The sequence below is a fragment of the Chamaea fasciata genome, unplaced genomic scaffold (genome assembly GCF_029207755.1).
Source record: "Chamaea fasciata isolate MVZ Bird 193981 ecotype frontalis unplaced genomic scaffold, bChaFas1.0.hap1 SCAF_7, whole genome shotgun sequence".
In the NCBI taxonomy this organism is placed as follows: Eukaryota; Metazoa; Chordata; class Aves; order Passeriformes; family Sylviidae; genus Chamaea; species Chamaea fasciata.
The window spans coordinates 39,214,424-39,235,564 of record NW_027094092.1 but is presented as its reverse complement, the minus strand read 5'-3'; the positions used below and the strand labels follow the sequence as shown (position 1 = coordinate 39,235,564).

Genomic DNA, 21,141 nt, shown 5'->3' with positions numbered 1-21,141 from the left:
TGTCACTGAAGTAGGGAAATGTGTTTCTTTTTGAAATATGTAGGTTATCACCTGCTTTGTTCTTTTCACTAGGTAGAGTTCTTTCTGGATAGTGGTGGTATGCTTAAGTCTGCAAGTTTCAGTTTTGCAAGCTCTTTGCTGAACTTCTTAAGCTGAGTGTGTATGTAGTAATTCCAAATGGCTTTATTTCGATGAAGCAGAGACACTGGTCTGAATTCAGACCTGAATCTAGAACTAGATATATTAAATATATATCTAATATATTGCTAGTGAGCACTTGATAAAATTTTTATTTAATAATTTAAATCTAAACTAGTTCCACGTATTTGTTTCCAGATTTTTGCAACCAGTGCAGAAGATTGATATGAATCTTACTGATCTTTTGGGTGAACTGCAACGGGATCCTTGGCCCGTTCCCCAAGGGAAACGGCCCTTACGTTCTTCTGGAGTGGCCCTATCTATAGCTGTGGGACTCCTCGAGGTAAAAGCTTTAAATACAGCTGTGCTAAACACAGATAATTTTCTTGCAGAAAAGCTGCCACAATCAGTATGTAAAAACCTTACCAACTGATGTGTATTAGATTGGTAGGATGATTCTGATGTTTATCATCCCTTACATGTGTAGAATTTCATAGATGTTTACGTATCTTAAAAAAGCAAAATTGAGACTTTGAGTTACTGGCAGATTTAACTTCTGTGAGTGAAAAAATGCAGTTACTGTTAAATCCTGTCAGTGTAATAAATACCCACATAGCTATTTCTTTTATTCAGCTTGTAGCAAAACCCAATGGTTTTAATTGTCTTTTATTTCCTGCAGTGCACTTTCCCTAATACTGGTGCACGCATCATGATGTTCATTGGAGGACCAGCCACGCAGGGACCTGGCATGGTTGTAGGGGATGAATTGAAGTTACCTATAAGATCATGGCATGACATCGAAAAAGACAATGCAAAATATGTTAAAAAGGGTACTAAGGTAAGAGATGATCATGGGATTTCATACATATTGCCAGTAAGTAAACATTTAAATTGCTGGGCACTGTAAAATGCTGTTAGTAATAGCAAATATATAAAGAGTTGGGAATTGTGTGGTTTTGTTTACCTGGCTCTGAATAGTGGTATGTCTAAAGAATTTCTTCAGAAATTCTAGTATATTGAGTTGGGATTTGTCTAGCTCACATTGAAGTTCTTTTGAGTGTTTCTCTGATGTAATTCAGAAAAAAATTGTGTGACCAAGTAGTGTATCTAGTGTTGTAAGGCTGGTGCTTCTAAGACAAGTGCTCAAAACTGTCTAGGTAGTTGGGGAACGATCAGGCTGTAGAGTTTAGTCATATCTAATTTAATTTAAAATGTACATTTGGGTTTGTGAACTGCATCCAAAACCTGTTGAATTCATCTTAACTGATTATAATGGGAGGTTAAACAATTAGCTCACTTGCAGGCACCTCTCATTGTAGACACTTGAGATTAGAGTAGTAAATTGAGTTCTGTGCTGGATCTAGTACTAAATGCAAAGTTTAAAAGGAAGAATATGAAACTAGAATATTTCCTAGTTTAAATTGCAACCATTTTTCTCTTAAGTGGGAGTCAGGCTCTCAGCTGATCAGAAAAAAACCCTCAAAGTGTTGAAACTTCCAGTCTTATTAACTTAGGAAAAATACGTTTTTTTTGGGAATAGAATCTCATAATGTTGTTTTAGAAGAAAAATTGTGAGCTTAGGATTTAGTGCAGAGATGAGGAGAGTTCATGTTGTAAGTTGCTATGAACTGTATTTTCATCTTGGATTTAGCATTTTGAAGCCCTGGCTAATCGAGCTGCAACAAATGGTCATGTTATTGACATATATGCATGTGCATTGGATCAGACTGGTCTACTGGAGATGAAGTGTTGTCCCAACTACACTGGGTATGTGTCTATTTGTTTTTTAGTAGTATATGAGGATGTGGTTTAAAATTGTTTAACAGGAAGCATTTGCAAAGAACATTGTGCGATTTTAAAAAAACTCATAAACACACTGATAAACTGTGGTGGTTACATTTGTACTGGAATTTTGAAATATCTTGGCCTCTGGCAGATTTGTCACCACAATTTTGGATTTAATCAGAAGCGTGTTTGCTGTATTCTTTTAATGTGATCTTTTTGAGGCTTGAATAACATGGATATCTTTTAAACAGAGAATTTATCAGATATGCTGTTTCTGTTTTTCCATGTGTATCTGTGTAAGTGGCCGGTTTCAGTAGAGAGAAGGACCTGTCCTTATTTTTCTTCAGAAACAAGACCCTGGTGATACAAAACCCTCTATTACTCTTTCTGTCTTGTTTATGCCGTTCTTTTATATATTGTTGTTTATAGGTTCAGCTAGTGGTTTAGATGACTATCAGGTACAGCTGAGTTTCAGGCCAGCTTGGCCATGCTAATGACTGCTTCTCTTCAGAGCTGTGTGTATAGCCTTAGCTTGGGAGCTTACACTGTTCAGGATATTTATATTTGAATTTGATTTTACCTGTATATTTGGTCTGTTCCTTTTCTGTAGTTTCTTGAGTTTCCAACTGAAGTTTTGTTTTTGTTTGTAGCATTTTGCTCTTTCTGTCTGCTCCTGTGACTTACCCTGTTTCTGTAGCCTTAATGTATAGTTTGTTTATTTCTCCTCCAGCTCTTCTGTTTTGGTTTTGGTTACATCCTGCATACAGGGAGGAATTTCTGATTCTCTCCATGTCTATTTTCTTCTGTTTTTGAGTATCCAGCTGGAAACTTCTTTTGAGTGTAATGTTTGACCTGTTGACATATTTTACCAAAAGGTTTCAATTAACATTTTTTGATGACTGAAAATAATATCTCCCAGTACTATTTTCTAAAGGCAGGTTATGATATTTCATGACAAGTGGCAGCTGTTACAGTTACATCCACAGAAAGTTGCTAAGCATAAAAATAAATCATACTTCTTGAGCATAGATTTAACCCTGAAATAATGAATGAACTACACAAAATACAATAGTTTGGAATAATAAAAATTAGAAGTAAACTGACTTTGTGTGACAGGATCTTGAGACATCCCTAGTGTTGAAAGTCCAGGATAGTATTTTCCCAGTGAAAGATTTTGTTACATAATATGATGACCTTAAGATGCATAGGGCAAGAAGCTCACTTAAAACTTTAATCCTTAACATTGTAGCAAAATACTAATTTAACATTAGTCTATTTTAAGTAGGTAAAAATATGTCTCACTGTCTCAGGTAGAGACACGAAAGAATGAGGCAGGCAGCAAGAAGGTCAGCAGGAAAGTTCTATCTTTAATTTTCTGACTCCATCTTATATACAATTCTTTCAGAAGGCACAAGATTGGCTGCATAGGTTGCCACCTCTTTGACCTGGTTGGTGAAGACCACCATCAGTCACCTTTCTCCTCCCAGAGGAGAAATACGTAAACAAAAAGATAAATTCTAAAAATATACATTGTTTCTTGAAGCTGCCTGAGAACAAAATGCAAACTCTGAAAAGCAGGCAAAGTTGGGGTGACATCTCACAGTGAATTATCTTTCGTTTTAGTCTTTAATAAAAATGAGCTATGTAAATAATCTATTTTAACTCATGGGTTTTGGTTGTTTGTTTTACTGTTGTCTAGAGGCTACATGGTAATGGGAGACTCTTTCAATACATCATTATTCAAACAAACTTTTCAGAGAGTATTCACTAAAGACATGCAAGGACAATTTAAAATGGGATTTGGTGGCACATTAGAAATAAAGGTAAGTATACAAAAATGCAGTCTGTTAGTGAAACAATGGAATGGGATGGCTACGAACTGTGGAATTTTTGCACTTTTAAGGAATTTTTAGAAACATGCTAAACAGATGTATTAGGTTTGGCCTGTACATAGTCCTACCTATCTTTCTGCAGTTCTGGGATTCTGTAAATGTGAGTTATGTATAATGGTAGTTCCTTCTCACCTTGCATTCAGTGACAGCTTAAAGAGAAACTAAAGCAAAATACATGTTTCCATTAGAAACTCACAATGCTGTGAGCTTAGATTTTGATATCAGTGGTTTCTTAGTTTTAGGTAGGTCAGTTTCTCTGTGTAGTCCAGGACAAATTTTATTTCATTTTCCATCCTTATCAGAATCCATTCTGGCATTTTAACAATGTTGTTTTTTGCCTCCACCATTGTGAGAGGCTTAGAGCTGAATACCCTATAGGTTCAGGCATGGCCTTCCTTGATGTTTCTTGAAAAATATTACAATCCTGTGTTGTAGAAGAATATGAGACTGTTTTCATTTTTGGTGAAATTCTGTTTAAATTTTTACTACTAGGATGTATAGTTGAACCCTCTTTTTTCATATATTTATTGAATTAATGTGAATTTTATTGAAAGATCCTGGAAAATGTAAAAAGGGAGCTCCAGTTCTAGAGGGATGTACAGATCACTTCAAAGACGAAAGTGACATTGGAAGAATGTAAATAAGTGCATCTTGGTTTTAGCTAAATATGCTTAGGATGTAGAGTATAAATTTCTTATCAGGTCTGTAGCCTTGTTTTACTAGTCTTCAATTTTAATCTTACCTTAGAATGTTTTAATCCTTTCATTAGAGAGGAAACATTACCCTGTATACTTTATAGGCTCTTATGTTTATAAATCAATCAACTTTTCTCCATGTTTTAATTCATGTTCATGCTGTTAATATATACTAATTGGGATAGGAAACAAACATAATTAAGTGTAGAAACTGAGCAGATGAAAAGTGTCTCCAAATGTATCAAGCATTATTATAATCTTTCCTAAAGGTATCAGTAATGTAATATGCCTTGAGGTTTTAATTATCTAATGACAAAACGAGACTAAATTCTTTACTGTTACATGTTAATGTATGTTTTTATTTGAAATATTTAGACTTCAAGAGAAGTAAAGATTTCTGGAGCAATTGGACCCTGTGTCTCTCTCAACTCTAAGGGACCTTGTGTCTCAGAAAATGTAAGTAAACTTCGCTGAAAATGAAGGTAATAGCCTACCTATGGAAAAATAGGATTTAAGATTTCTGGATTTGAAGAGAGGCTGAAACTTCCGTAAATGGAACAAAGCGTTCACTTCTTACTGATTTTAAATTAAATACATGCAAGCCCACATTCATTACTAGGTCAGATTCAATTGTATTAGACCTTTAATTGTATTAAGATCCCTTGTTACTTGTTTAGATTAGTCCACTTGTTTAGATTGTTTAGATTTGGTTGCTTTAAAATTATTATACAAAAGTTACATGATGATGTAGCAGAAACCAAGTAGAAAGTGAGTTAGCATGCTTTATTGTTAAAATTAGAGCTGTGTCCTTTTATACAAAGTGACCCATAAAAATAAATTTTTTAGAAAGAATTGACAGAACAGGAGGACGCTAGACTTTGGAAACATCCTTTTTATCTGAACTATGTCTTCTCATTTCTGCAACTGTTTCACCATATGCACATTTAATTAATTGATTGAAAGATCCAGCTATCGTAGGCTCCTGAAGTTATACTTTTAAATTATATTAGACTTAAATCATCGGTTATTTTCTTATCAGATAATATTACTAACTTTTGTTTGCCAATAAAAAAAACAATTCTTGCAAATGACCGAAATGTCTTACATTTGAGAAGTCTCACTTTTGTTCCTAACAATCTGCATAATAGAGGACTTCCCAGTATGAAAATTCTGACAAATGACCTGGTTTAATCAAGCACTTTTATTCCTTAAATTTTCCTTGATTTCATCTTTGTGAATATAAAAATTTTCCATGATTTAATCTTTGTGAATATAAAAATTTCAATTTAACCAGCATTTTTTTTCTTGGTGATCTGGTACAGTTTTTTCTCATTTCATTGCCTGTATACAGGGATTGCATGTATTACATTTAAAGTTAAAAACCCCCAAAATAAATTAAATGTACATCTTCTTATTTAAGCTTCATATCTGTTTCGTAGGAGGTAATAGGAAATGCAGTTGTGAGATTGTCCATTGCTTTGCAGTTATATCGTGGTTAATTTATATTCCAAACCCCTTTTTGTTGAAATTATCTGAATTAAAATTTGAATATGTATAAAATGAGAGTGCATGCAGCTCATTTCAGTGATATCTGGACAATTCCTCTAGCCATAGTGCTTTCAAGTGAGTACAGGCACAGTGACAATATTGCCGGCATAGTTTTCCTTAAATGTTTTATGTGGTTTCACTGTGTCCATTATGGATGATGGTTTACTTCAGTTGGTTTTGCTGGATATTCATGTTGCTTTGATGCCAGAAAGGAATTGTCAGTTGAAATACATTGCTATCTTGTGTACAGTTACCTTGTTAGTGACTAGAGACTGTGTAACTAAATAAAATATTGTGTGTAAGCTATTACTTAAGATTTTACTGCTGCTCCTTAGAAGAGTCATTCCACTTATGTGTGCTTTTTGCCTCTGCTTAAGCAAAGTCTGGTACTTTTTCCTGTTTCTGACTTGCTTTTTCAGTGTTTTTCTAATGCCAGCTCCTGATCTTTGTAATGTATTAATAATTTAAAACAACTCCTTTTTTTTTTATTATTCCTACATCCAGCACTGCAGTTGCTTTGCAGGGGTGTTTATCTGAGAAGATGACAGAGTGAGCAGGGAGAAAGCTTGTGAGAGTAGTTGCAAACAGCTACCTATAATGGCTAGATGCTGTATTTCACAAACCAGGAAATACTTCTAGGTTATAAAAGTATTACAAAATCTTTCTGCAGGAGATTGGAACAGGAGGCACTTGTCAATGGAAAATTTGTGGTCTTAATCCTACTACAACACTTGCACTGTACTTTGAGGTGGTAAACCAGGTAATAAATATTTGTCTACTTGTCTACTAAACACAGTAACTTTACTTTATATGACTGTTGAAGCTTGTATTTTTGTGTGATTCCCCCAAGCACAGTAGCAGGGATAAAAATGATGTTGCCGTTTTGTGTTGTCAAAGTTTAAAGGTGGACACTAACTGCTTAATGATGGGCTAATCTTCTTGTATGTGATAATGAGCACTAAAGAACTCTACAAATTTTGATTAGAGTTCATAATCTCTAACTCCAATTTTTTCTTTCAGTGTGTTACTTATTGGATGTATTTTAATTGCATTAAATGAAAATGCTGTAATCTGTATATTTAAAAGTGCTTCTTAGTATTTCTCTGATGTTTTAGTTGCAAGGTAATTACTACATAGTGTTACATTTTAGTTTATTGCTCAGTATTTGTGCAAAGATTGGTTTTATTGAAATGCATGAAGGGCAAGTAGTCTGGTTTCCTGTTTCCCTGAGGGGATACTAAAAAAGTGGCTGAAAATATACGGAGCAAGTGTGGTACTCACTCTCATACCATTTCTTATTCCAACAAGCAGCACAGGAACTGAGCTGACTGTAGTTTCTATATATTTAGTATGCTGTATTTCATATTTTGTTGTCTATGCCAAGGTTTGTAAACTTGAACTTACCTTAGCCGGGTTTTGATTTTACTTCTTGCATATTTATGTTTGGTTCATTTTATTAATAGTTCTAAAACAGGCCTAATTATTGTGTGTAATAGTTGATTTCAACTCCTCTTTTGAATTGCTTATACAGTGTGTAAACCTGTATTTTCACTGAGCAGAGTTTTGAAATTTCAGTTTATACCTGGATTCCAATCTTTGTTTTGACAGCACTGTTGGAGATCCATTGATCAACATTTTAGACTAGTATCAGTTTTCTTATCCTGTGATTTGTACGGTGTTCAAATAAAATGTGGTGAAACCAGGAATTGTAAAGTCCTTGGAAAGTGTTGTCTCTGTAAGGGCATGTGTAAGGGGAGAGCATTGGTTGCTTTAAGGGTAGTTGCAGAAGCTAGCAACTGCTTCTGACATCCCTTAACAATCTCCTAGTTGATTATCTGTGTTTAGTAAAGGCACACAACAAAAACACCAGACAATGCATTTACATATCATTTGGGCTGCCTATTGCAAAGAATGTTTTGATTTTCTAGTAATTAGGGTTTTTTTTTTGTTAGTTATTTTCAAATTATACTTTAAAATCTTGAGATTCTCTTTAATTTATTTTCCTTCTATACCTAGCACAATGCTCCCATTCCTCAAGGAGGACGTGGTGCAATCCAGTTTGTGACTCAGTACCAGCATTCCAGTGGACAGAGACGTATCAGAGTGACCACAGTTGCCAGAAAGTATGTTTTACTTGTCGGGAATGATTTTTGAAAAGTCAGGGTACATACCTACCTACCTACATACCGACCTACATACATATATATTTATATGCCTTTTACTTTGTAGATTTTGTAAGCAGTCTTGTTTGAGACAGTTTCCTGTCTTGTTCTGTGGGCTGTTTTTTCTCTGAGAGGTTTTCTCTGAGTGGCTGAGTAATGTTATTGTAGGAGTGCGCTGAAGAAAGCCAAGTGATTTTAGTCAAAGGGGAAGCTCTGAGTGAAATTCTGTGGCCTAAACTGAGGATAGGAAATGTTTGGAGTTAGGAAATGGCAAAAGTCACTTCATAACTTAACTTGGGAACGCTAACTGCAGTTCAGAGGGATTTAAATACCTGGTATTCCATGTGCAACCTTTACCTGCAGCTTCCTTGATTCAATATACTTTACAATTTTAGGAAATTATGTTTAATATTTTGAAAACATTTTTCAGTGACATTTATTTACTCTAAGCTGAAGGTGATCATTGCTTGGTTTATTCGATGGAAGGTGCACTTTACTGGAAAAAGCATTGCCCTAACTGTTGAAAGGACTATGTTGTTAACTTAATTAGTTGCATTAGTAGAATCCTGGTGACTGATGAAAGGTCTAATTAATAGTTTACTCTGTAAATTAAAAAGAACTGGCAAAGTGCACAAGAAAATTTCTTATGTGGGAATGCGTGATTAGATTCATGGATGGTGTTTTCTGTAACAACCTTTCATCATTAATTTAAAAGGAAAATGGTAGCTGTTTTATTAGTGATATTATATTTTGTTTCACTGGTTGCATGGCATCTGTACAAATACGGAACATTTCTAATTAAGGAGTGGTTGACTGGGAGGCTGCTCATTTAATTTACCCATACCCAGTAGATATTCTGAAGCTTCAGCATGAGTTTGTTAAACTGCTATTAAATTTTCTTTGCCTTAATTTTGAAGGGATATTTTGAGGTTGGATTTTTTCCTTTCACTCTCATGCAAATCTTTATATTTTTTATTTTGCAGCTGGGCAGATGCACAGACCCAGATTCAAAACATTGCTGCATCTTTTGACCAAGAAGCTGCTGCAATTCTCATGGCTAGATTGGCAGTGTACAGGGCAGAGACAGAGGAGGGCCCTGATGTGCTGAGGTGGCTGGACAGACAACTTATACGACTGGTAAAATGAGCTCTGTTGAAAGAGTCAGATGGGTTTCTTGTTTGCAGACACATAAGTGACTATTGTTCAGTGATAGTTTCTTTTAAAATAAAAGCTAAAAATGAACTGAATGCTGAATTTCCACATAAGCTTATACAGAATTAATTAAGATTTTCTGTTTTAAATTAAAAAAAAGAGCAGGTGTATTTTCAGTTGATTTTTCATGTTTCCTCAGCACAAGATAATTGCCAGGAATTAAGAGAAATTTTAGCATGTGATAAGCAGAAATCAAAGTTTTCTCGACTTTCTGCTGTCTATAATGATATTGTAAAGATTTTTAGCAAAAAAAAAAAAGAGAAGTATCTAGAAACTATGGGGTTTTTTTATTATTTTCAAAAGTTCAATTTTCTGTTTGGTTTTATATTATTGTATTTTAAATTTTGTTTGTAAGTAATTAGTTATTAATAATTTAATTTTAAACAATTTCTTCTGGGCTGTTAAATCTGCTTAGTGATTTTTAGAGGGGGAAGCAACCAACACACAAAGTTCTTAAAGGCTCATATACATGAAAATCACTGCTTGTTAAAGAGAGAACTTGTGTCAATGTTTTTGCTAGGTTTCTGTTTGTTTACAAGGTTGCAAGCACCACAAGTCATGGGCCTGTTAAAACCAAATTTACAGTAATGACATGACCATGCGAGTATATTTCTTAATATAGGTTTTCTTTCTCATTTATTCCAGTGTCAGAAATTCGGAGAATATCACAAGGATGATCCAAGCTCTTTCAGATTTTCAGAAACATTTTCACTTTATCCACAGGTGAGTTTGTCTATAGGGATAGAAGAGAATGCTCAGTGAAGAAAGAGTCCTTGTAGCACTGACTACAATAAGGCATATCAGGATGAACAGATCCCCTGCCCCAAACATCTGTCTGGCATGTGACATTAGGAAAATCACTTCTGTTGCCTGTGCTGCTGTGTCCCGTTTTGTCGTCTGCCCCACAGTTAAATGTCTAACTATGTATATTTTTTGTTTCTCCTACAATGAAATCCTTATTTCGCCTGAATTTGTAATTAATATAATGACACTTTTTAAAGGGCTGTTCTAATGAAGAAATGCAGAAAACAGAAGAAAATAAATCAGTTTGCTTTATTGTTTCTCTCCCATATGATTTATAATACTGATGAGAAAAGAGGCAGTTCTCTGTGAACGTGACCTTGACTGTATTAAACTTTGAATAGTTTCTTTGCTAATAATTCATTCTGATAAATTTCTCCCATGTGATAGCTCCAGATACTTCACTTTTGCACTCCTCATATACTTCCATGATATTTCTGTTTCAGTTACCTACTAATCTGTGTGTAGGTGTTAAGTTGTGGAGAGATTGAATCAGTATGTGCAGAACTAGTTTCAGCAATGAAAGTATATGCTTTTAATAGGAAAGTTTGCCTTTGCTGTGGTTAAGGTTCCTCTTTCTGTTCACGTGCTATAACTTAGTTGAAGAACAGCAACCTCCCTCATAGGAACAGTAGAATTTACAGTAAAGGAAGGATTTCAAAGCTATTTTGTAGGTTTACCCATTCTGATACCTCTCTTACTGTCATGGGAATGTGTAAAAACTGGCAAAGGTACATGTACAAATTCAAAATGTTAAAGGAGTTGGAATTCAGTTTTGTTGTGGCATTGGTCTCGTGTAGTTTGTGGAAAATATTTTCTCTTTGTGCAACTGTCCTTTTTATCCGTCAAAGTTCAAAACAGTGGTTCTTGTTTTGCAGTTCATGTTTCACTTGAGAAGATCTCCTTTCTTACAAGTTTTTAACAACAGTCCGGATGAGAGCTCCTACTATCGTCATCATTTCATGCGTCAAGATCTAACCCAGTCGCTTATCATGGTTCAGCCAATTCTTTATGCCTACTCTTTCAATGGACCTCCAGAGGTATCAGTAAAATAACTCCATTGTGGTTGTTGAGAAAGAGGTGATTGCTGTCTTCACTGTTATATGTTATGAAATGTATTGGTTTAAAATTTATTGAATGAGAAAGAACATTGATTTAATTTAAAACAGCTGTGAACAAGGCATATCTCAGAATTTGTCTTGAGGACAAAAGTCACTTTGTAAAGAGGTTATGTTTTAAACTTAAGGATGGTGTACTTTTCTGTTAGTTCATGAGAGCTTTTTTTGGTTTTGTGGAGCCAGAATGTAAACATAAGCGAAAATGGTTTTATTTAAAAATGTACTTTTGCTGTTGCCTGAAAGAAAAGTGGAGGGTTTTTTTAGATTTACAAAAGTTGCTCTATTTTACTGCCTTAATCCAAAGTTTCTGATTTTAATATAGTTCCCATTATGTGTTGATTTAGTACAGAAGCTTCCAGCTGACTTTGTCATGGCACATTTAAAAAGCTGGTCTTCTGAGAAGCTTCTGAAAGAAGTGTCAGACACTTCTTTGTGTCAGCAGATAACTAAAGTAGTCTGCTACATAAAAGAGAGTGAGGCAGTGTAGACAAACATAGTAGTCAAGGATCTTGGCAGGTTGGATTTTTAACGTTTTTAGGATTTTTTTATTTTAGACTATTCATGAGGATATAAAAAAAAGACTTTTAGAAGTGGAATTTAAATGAAAGTAATAAGCTGGTTTGTGAAGAGCAGCTTGCAAGTGTAGTATCACTCCCCATGTATGAAAAGCAAGTAGTTTCATTGGTGATTGAAGGATAAATATGATTAAACAGGAGCTGATGTCTCAGTGTAGAATGAATAATATTTTTTTCTCAGTTCTTGAAATAGTTAATATTTTTGTTATCTCTAGTAATACTGATTCAGTTAAATCATAGAGAACTGATTCAGCGTTACTACCCTTAAAAAGTTGACTTAAATCCTTAAATATTACATTAGATTTCATAAATCATGAGTATTTACTATATACAGTATTGGGAAATATATATGCACAGTAATAATATGCTGCAAGAACAAGACTAAAAAAAACCCCCAAACAACCCACAAACCCCAAATCTTAAGTTTGAATAACTACTGAATCCTTATGCATTGAAATACAGTTCAAATTATTGGCATTGTATGGGTAAATACGGAGGTACATGAAATACTAGTAAAGTGCATAATAATGAAAGGGGTTTCAGCTCTTGAATACATTTTTTATTACTTCCATGAAGTTTTAGATATAGAATCAGGCAGGATAACTTCCGAATGAAATTTTGTGAGTTGCAGATGTGTAACATGAAAAGGAGCAAATACGGAGCTTTAGTAAGTGATTGAAAAAGTTCCTAAGATTCAGTTACTGATTAAAAAATCTGGCAATGCCGTCTGATTGCTCAATTCTTCATCAGTTGATATTTTTTTAATTTATTTTTAAATCTCTAGCCTGTTCTTCTGGATAGCAGCAGCATTTTACCAGATCGCATTCTCCTTATGGACACCTTTTTCCAAATCCTTATTTATCATGGAGAGGTAAGAGTTGTCATTTCTTACATAAATACTCTTTTTCTGTAGGAGTGCTACATTATGGAAATCACTGTATTTTTTAGATCAACATCTTTCCTAGACAGTGTTATACTCTGCCTCCCCCTCTCCCTCCACTTTTCCCTAATTTATTTTAGGCATTTAAATTGGTTCTTCAGGGCTAGGTAGTCAGAACACCAAGTTTTATAGTTACTCTTTGTCTGTACTGTCCTGGAGGAATGGAACTGCTCCTGGCAGTTTGGTAGATAGACATTTCTTAGCAAAAAAATTAAAGTGCTTGTGACTTGCTACTGCTCTGCCTCCCTGGAGGAATTGAGCTGCTGCTTTTTACTGCTTTGCAACTCTAAGTGGTTCATAGCTGAGAATTTGAAAAATACTGTTCTGGATCATGTCCTTGTAACTGCACTGATAAAAATATTTACTAAACTTCAGCACTTCTTAAGTAGCAGAGTGTTATCTCATTTTTGTAAGATTCTACCAGTAAGCAGCAGTGGTGGGCTGCTCTCTGAGGCAAGGGGAACAGGGAGCTGAGCAACACTGCCAGGCAGACAGGGTCTTGTCACTGAGGACCTGTCCCCACTGTACCTGAGCAAGGTAAGCAGAGCAGTTGTGGGCCATAGCCAGACTCAGCCATCAGTCCAGATCATCAGACAAGTTGATGGGGATGAGGCAGGTCCAAGTTCTCCAGTGAAGTCAAGTCCCTGAGTGGGGTTCCAGATCAGTAGGTACATGGCCTGGTACAGGCATGTAGCTCAAACAGGAGTCAGGAATGAGACCCTCAGTTTAAAAGCAGCTGCCAAGCAGAAGAGAGAGGAGCCCCAGCTGAGGGTCCCTCCAAGTCTTTCCTAACAACTGCCTATATCAGTGAGCTGACCTTGAGCAGCCAGCTTCACTCCTAGAGGATGGGGAGGTTGTGTTACAGACTCTGAAAGACAGCAGTATAAATACTTATTTCTTATTTACTTATTTCTGCTATACATAGACATGCATATTAGAGAAGTGTAAATAATGTCTTTGACCTCCTCCAAACAAAATATTTGGTGTGCAAAAGATGACAAAAGAAGAGGAAATACAAAGGGACCACAAATTGTTATGAATTCAGAAAAAAAAATCTAGTAGCATGTTACTTGCACATCTTGCCTTTTAAAGATTAGCTTGCATTCTATAGGGCAGAAAGGGATGAGTGATGGAAAAGGGCCAATATTGGCACATTCTCCTCTGAAAGACCTGTGTATCCTCTAAGAAAGTTTGGTGAATCAGTTCTAAACTTTTCCGTTTCCCCTGTCCCCAGACCATAGCGCAGTGGCGTAAGTCAGGGTACCAAGATATGCCAGAATATGAAAATTTCCACCACTTGCTACAAGCTCCAGTAGATGATGCCCAAGAAATTCTCCATTCCAGATTTCCAATGCCCAGATACATTGATACAGAACATGGAGGAAGCCAGGTATGGTGAAGTGTATATAATATAATCTTGGAAATAATGTGTTAGTAATGTTGTGAGATATTTTTGGTAATAAACATGCATTTCTCTGCTAAAATATACATAAATTGCAAATCAATGTTTTGAATCTTACAGCTTTTACAGAGCAAGATATTTAAAAGTAGCTTTCCCCCTAATTTATGAATCCTGGTATTTATTATTGTTTTAATCATACTCACTTGGACTCTGGTTCTTTATGTAAGGTGCGTAGGGCAGAAAAAACAGTACTTGTCTGGGTCTCTGAACTAATACTAGAATTACTATTTGTTATTTTTTTAAAACTTACTAGTTAATGTCTTGTTGATTTGCTTTGCTAGTGTGAAAGCAAATTGAAAAAGACTAAAGCTTGCTTTCAGTTGCATTAGCAAGTTGTTAGCAGTTCTTCATTATAGCTGTGGAATCAGCTATATCAGGAGTGGCTTTATTTACAGAGGTGCTGTTTGCAGTGTCTGTATCTCCAGATAATAGAAATTACATATTTCATATATATATGCAACAATTTTCTGAAGTGCAGGAAAATTCTGTTTGAGAAGATCAATTTATTGTCTTTGTTTTGTTTTTTTTTAAGGCTCGTTTCCTGCTTTCAAAAGTAAATCCCTCTCAGACTCATAACAATATGTATGCGTGGGGACAGGTGAGTATGAGTCTGCTGAGGAAGCTTGTACACATGACTTTTTTTCTCCCCCCCCCCCATTTCAGAAGGCAAGTGGCATATTATGTACATATAATGTGAAGTTTTTGAAACTGAAAAAGAAATGCAGTTTTGGTCTGATGGGATCCAAAAGTTAAGAAAAATGGGCTTTTTTTCTTTAGACAGAAATGATCTGGTTTACTATTTTAAGCTTCTGTTAGGCTGCTTTCATGTCTAGCCTACTTTCTTAGACGGTGTTTTCTTAAGACTATGGGTTTGATGTTTGTCTAACTGAGCCCCTCCAAGGACTGTTACTGAAATAGTTTTGCAAAGTCCAAAGCAGGTATTTTATTGAGGCAACAGGTAAAAAGATTTGGAATGGTAACTGATAAATGCACTTATTGCCTTAGTACTAAATATTCTAAGGCTACACAATGATTGGTTAAGCTAAGTTTACGATTTACAATTCATTAAGCTTAACTTCACCAGTAATTAAGTTTAATTTCATTCTGCTAAGTAGCAGAGATGCAGATCTTACCAAAGGGTGTTCCTGCTCTGGAGGGAGAGAGGGGCAAACCCATCAGCCTATCTGAAAGGTAGAATCATATTCTTGTCTACCTCATGGTGGACTCAAAATACCAATTTTATACCTACTGCAGTCAAATAGGATTGGTTCTCTGTTGCTGCTTTGAAAGATGTAAGAACGGCAGCCACTTTAGCACTTTCATATTAGTGGGTGTGTTTTTTCATATATTAATGAGTGACGATGAGAACTTAGGCAGCTTTGGTCAAGCTGAGCTGTCTTGTGAATGAAAATGTGCGTATCTTGCTCACGGGCAGAACAGAACATACAGATATAGAACACTTCAGTATCACTTCTTTCCACCTGGCTGAGCCATTAGTAAGGCTGCTTGACCTTCACCTGGTGCCCTTCTCTTCAAGTCAGCATGTTGGAGCCTTGTATTGTTATCTTCTTGTTCACCTGTATCACAGAGCTTTAGATCTCATCCCTATAAATTACCTTCAGAATACTGGAAGTGAGAGTGCTTTCCACACAAATTCTAAGGGACTGTTTTGCAATAGGGGAGATAAGTTTTGGAGGTAGTTATAAGGAAGAACTGGAAAATACACTAGTGCTAGTGTATTGATGTTTTTTAGAATTTCTGTGGCCTGGTTGGCCAGAAATCAGTTTTCAAATCTTGTCTTTAGGAAGGAAGTTACGTTCAGCAGTTAAACATTCTGTAATAGCTTGTGTTCTTGAATGTTGTATCTCTCTTCCACGTTCCCCTTCCACATTCAGCCTCTGTAGTAAGTGCTAGTGCAGTGTCATCTTCTCATGCAAATGTAATGGCATCAGACATTTGAAGGTACATATTAACTGTGCTCTTAGAGTATTTTGCTAAATGGTGTACAGTGTTGAAGTCATGAGTGAGAAAGCTCTGTAGCAATTGCTATGGCAGTCACTGTCAAGTAAGTTTTATCAGGCTACATTTTCGTAAGGATGAATTGGTTCTGATGAAGCTTCTGGCAAATGAACAGCACTGAGGTCCTGAGTGAAAATACTTGAAAATTCTGTACTGAGTCAGGTCCAGCACAATTTGAACACAAATCCCAAATTCTTTTGCTTCCAAAGTTGGTAATGTAACCGGCAGTTTGTTAGTGCTTCTCTTCATCATGTTTCCCCTCAACACACCCACAAATGCTGTATTTTGGAAGGCCTTATTTTTAGTTTCAACATTACCTGGAATTTTTTTGAGTTTCCACATTTCCAGCAGTACAGGACAACTGTTTTCTGTTTGTTTAATTAATAAGCAAATGAAACAGTATTACAAATGTAAATACAAAAAAAATTCTTTAACTGATCTGGAAGATAGTTTTTCCTGCTGAGCAGGTGAGACTGATACATTTTGCTGTCCATTTTAATGCTGAAAAGAATTCAGTTCTAACATAAGAACTGAAGAAAACATAAGAAAGGGTAACAAAAGCAATGGTGCATTAACTTCCCCAGGGGCACTGGAGTGTGTGTGCTCAAGATAATCTGTTCTTGTATTTGCAGGTTTTTTGTGAAAAAAAGTTAAATAAATTTCTAATTATGAAATGAGAAATGTTATGGCTGGGAGAAATTTAAAACTGATTTGCATCTTGCTCTTTTTTTTCTCATGACCTTCCTGGATTGTTTAATATTTTATTTTGTGCACAACTGAAAGTCCCCATTGACCTGAAGAGGGCACCCACACACCACTGAAAACATGTTTCAGGAGGTGATGAATTGCCTAGTTTGGTTTTTAATATTTTCAGTAAAGATTTTCTTTAAACTTTAGCAGGCAGGTACCTTAATAGTACAGAAAGCATTTTCAGAAAATAATGATAAACTTCTTGTGCACTTCTATTATTTGGTTGGTGTTTGAAGATGCGATTAAAATTTTCAAAAAGGACCTGTGACTGTTGATTGACTTCTGCTGAACATGAGCCAGTGTGTGCACGGGTGGCCAAGAAGGCCAATGGCACTCTGGCTTGGATCAAAATACTGTGTCCAGCAGGACCAGGGAAGGGGTTGTCCTCCTGTTCTCAGTACTAGTGAGGCCACACCTCAGAGTTCTGTGTACAGAACAGTACAGTGGGTCCCTCACTGCAAGGAGGACACTGAAGTGCTGGAGTGTGTCTGCGAAAGGGAAATGGAGCTGGTGAGGGCTCTGGAGCACAAGTCCTGTGAGGAGCAGCTGGGGATGCTTAGTTTGGAGAAGAGGAAGTTCAAGGGAGACCTTATGACTCCAGAGCTACCTGAAAGGAGCCAGGTAGGAGCTGGTCTCTTCTCACGGGTGACAAGCAACAGGAAAAGAAAAAATGGCCTCAAGATACTAGAGGACATTTAGAATTCGATATTAGAGTCACTGTCCCTGGAGGTATTTAAGAGGTGTGTAGATGTTGCACTTAGGGACATGGTTTACGGTGGGTTTGGCAGTGCTGGGTTAATGATTGGACTCAATGACCTTAGAGGTCTTTTCTACCTAAATGATTCCATGATTCTTAAATAAGAGAGCTCAGACAACATTTGACTGGCTTGGAAGTAGAGCATCCTTTAATTTCATCTTGCTGCCATCAGATGATAGCTAATTCAGTGTGCCTTCCCTGAGAGTGGCTGTGTATTGTAGTGATCCAAGAAATCTTGCTGCACTTGGATTTGTCTCTTGATTGTTAACTGAGAACTGTTTCTGGCCAGTTCTCAGAAAACAGCACCAGTTCTGACCATTCTCGTTAAGACTTCTGTGTCTGTGTTTTGGAAGACTTTACAAGAGTTACAACAGCTCTGGTTTTATTTGGAAGTATGGATGTTAGTACCTTTGAAAAGGTTGAATTGTTGAGATTCAGAAATTCTTCCTATATCTGCAAATGGAAACAGTGGTAGATTGGTCTCAAAAGACTTAAGGGAGTTACTGAATATTATTGGCAGAGTTGCCAAATGCTGGTTTATTTTGGCTGTAAATTTGTTTAAAAATAGTAATAAAAACATGACCATTTTGAATTTCTTGGATTTGTGAAATTGCAAGAATCCACCCAAAAGGTTTTTTCAATTCTTTTGTGATCTGATTGCTCATGACTTTCAGATGCTTTTGGTCTTTCTCTGAGGTGGTACAGAGCCACAGGAGATAATAAGCCCACCTCTCTTTGGGAAAGCCAGATGACCTTCACTTAGTGTCAAATCAGACCTTCAGGGGATTTGTTTCCTCCTTTCAGCATTTTGATATATCTGAGCTTCACTGACAGATACTGATTTGTTGGTTGCATCATTTGCATATTACTGTTTCTCTCATTTTTGCTCTACTGAGGTAGGAATGATGCAGGAACTATGCCGTGGAAATTTTTTTTATGTTTAAAAGTTTGTAGGTTAATATTTGGCAGCTGTCAAAAACTCTTGAGTTTTGTATGGCTGATGTAAAGGTTTTGCTATACAGCAAGTCATGGCTGTATGTATTAATATGGAAGAGAATGTAGTTGTGGTTTATGCTTGAATTCATGTAAACGTATGAAAATTTATGTAAACGTACAGTCTGCTGAGTTTCTTTGTCAGAATTTCAGCAATGATACACTTCTAAGATCTTGCTAAATTTGTAACATGTTTATTTAGTGAAACATATTTTGTCTTAAAATGCTTTTTCTTTAAGATGTGTATAATCAGTTCTCCTTTTTTCCTTTATTTCATAGGAGTCTGGAGCACCCATCCTTACCGATGATGTCAGCTTACAAGTATTTATGGATCATCTGAAGAAACTCGCTGTCTCTAGTGCTGCCTGAAATTCTGCAGTGCACTGAAGGCACAGACAAAATGCAGCCATATTTCAGCTTTTTTCTTCTTTACCCTTTTCCATGTCTCTCTTGACAGAATGCTCTGATATGCACAAGCTGCCTGACTAGATGTAAAGCAGTGTTGTTTTCAAAGAAAAGCTTTGCTATCAGCAAATGTTTTAATGTGAACTGCAGTTTATAAAAATTACAGGTAGTAGATTAAGTTAAAAGCAGAGGAAAAAGAACAGTCATTTTGATTACTGTGATACTATAATTACTTTGAGATCATTTGCAAGAACTTTGGGGTGTGATTTCAATTTCTTATTTAAATGGTTGGGGCTGATTATGCTCTGCAGTGCAATGCCCATTGAGCAGTAAAGGAAATCTTTGGTGATGTCTGGCTTTCCAGACTGCCATGTGATTACTTTTGTTCACTCAATTTGACCCTGAAGTTAGCAAAACAACAACACAAAGCATATAAGAATAGTATTAACTCAGTCTTTTGATTTTAGGCTGACACAGTTCTATTTCCTGCAGAGATAATACTGTTCATGAATTGTTTATTTTAGGGGTATTTAATTTCAAGTATTTCTTCTCATTTACCCTATTGGATTCTTTGAGAACAGAGTTTTTCTTTATTTCAACATAAAGAATTTGAACTAAAAACATACAAAATTTGCTGTAGCACAAAATTTAAATCCACATATATTTTGACCAAAGTATCTGTTATCAAACACAGTAACAGGTGAATATGCTCAAAAGTTAACACTTTCACCTTGAGCTAAGAAGAAATCCTACACTACCAAAACAAAGAGAACAGCCTTGATTTTTATCTTGGTGAGTATAGTTAAAAATAAAATTTATCTTTTTTATTATTGCCTTATAATGTTATTACACTAATGCATGACACTTCACATCTGCTTTTTGTTTCTGCATCCTTTTTGTTATGAATTCAACAGACTGTAGTTCTTGTTGAAACAGTATTACATAGAATATGATGTAATTAATTTGATCTTTAGTTCACACTTGATTTTTGGGGGGTGGATAAATCAGTAGGCTTTCCCATTTACTTGTTGAAGTTTACACATAAAACAGATGTTTACATAGGTAATAAAGCATTTTGACAAGCAATGATGTGAAGTGTGGTAGTAGGCAATAAAAAATGTGCCAAGCCTAGAGAAATAGAGAGTTCATAGGAAATTCAGTTGTTTATTGGTGTAATAAACATGAGGGTGGTTTTTCTGTTTTCTGTAAATTCTTAAATCTTGATTAAATGATTTACTCTCCATTTCTTTGATCTAAATGAGATAAGCTCCTTTTGCCTCAGTACAAATAAAATACATGTTTTTCTCTCACTTTTTGTATTTATTGTGCTGGTTTTTGTCAGTTCTTGAAATTAAGTGTGGAAATAAAGGTCATAGTGATAAAATTCAGTGAAAAAATCACTTTTTTTGTTCATGTAATAATTGGTATCAAACCAATTTAACTTCCAGAGGTACTGAATGGTTTATGCAAGTGGCAGTTTAGAAGATGATAATTCAGTAGCCTTTTTGACTTTCTTTTGTTTTAGCTAATAAACACCTTAAATTTTTTTAACACTAAATATGCCCAGTTTATTTGATAGTTAGGTACGGTTTGTCTAAAAAATGAATTCATCACCAAGTCATGATAATGAATTTTTTTGTGCTTTCCTTGCTGTCATTCAACTAGCTTTCACCTTTTAATAGTTTGGTTTTTTTTAAATCCAATTACTTAGCAACATTAGCTTATCAAGTATTTAGCATTGTCTAAGATTTTTTGGGAATCCGTACATGCCTGATGCATCACCTTTTTTCCTGCTTGTTCACCTCTTCCAAAGACTCTGTGGTTAGTGAGACAGGACTTTCCTTCCTGAGAAGCATGCAGATTCTTTCCAAAAGGTCAGTATCTATCCA

The 21,141-nt window shown here is 35.6% G+C and overlaps 1 protein-coding gene across 1 annotated transcript in view; it reads left to right on the top strand.

Annotated features, from left to right (window-relative positions):
- Nucleotides 1-20,562, top strand: part of SEC23A (SEC23 homolog A, COPII coat complex component) — a 28,662-nt gene extending 8,100 nt beyond the window's left edge. Inside the window, exons 7-20 of the mRNA XM_066188461.1 lie at nucleotides 337-481; nucleotides 818-976; nucleotides 1,790-1,905; nucleotides 3,623-3,746; nucleotides 4,886-4,966; nucleotides 6,729-6,818; nucleotides 8,075-8,181; nucleotides 9,204-9,357; nucleotides 10,078-10,155; nucleotides 11,112-11,273; nucleotides 12,711-12,797; nucleotides 14,101-14,256; nucleotides 14,861-14,926; nucleotides 19,127-20,562. Of these exons, the coding sequence (XP_066044558.1) occupies nucleotides 337-481; nucleotides 818-976; nucleotides 1,790-1,905; nucleotides 3,623-3,746; nucleotides 4,886-4,966; nucleotides 6,729-6,818; nucleotides 8,075-8,181; nucleotides 9,204-9,357; nucleotides 10,078-10,155; nucleotides 11,112-11,273; nucleotides 12,711-12,797; nucleotides 14,101-14,256; nucleotides 14,861-14,926; nucleotides 19,127-19,216 (1,615 nt within the window). The 3' untranslated portion in view covers nucleotides 19,217-20,562. The remainder of the gene's footprint in view (nucleotides 1-336; nucleotides 482-817; nucleotides 977-1,789; nucleotides 1,906-3,622; nucleotides 3,747-4,885; nucleotides 4,967-6,728; nucleotides 6,819-8,074; nucleotides 8,182-9,203; nucleotides 9,358-10,077; nucleotides 10,156-11,111; nucleotides 11,274-12,710; nucleotides 12,798-14,100; nucleotides 14,257-14,860; nucleotides 14,927-19,126) is intronic.
- The last annotated feature ends 579 nt before the right edge of the window (nucleotides 20,563-21,141 follow it).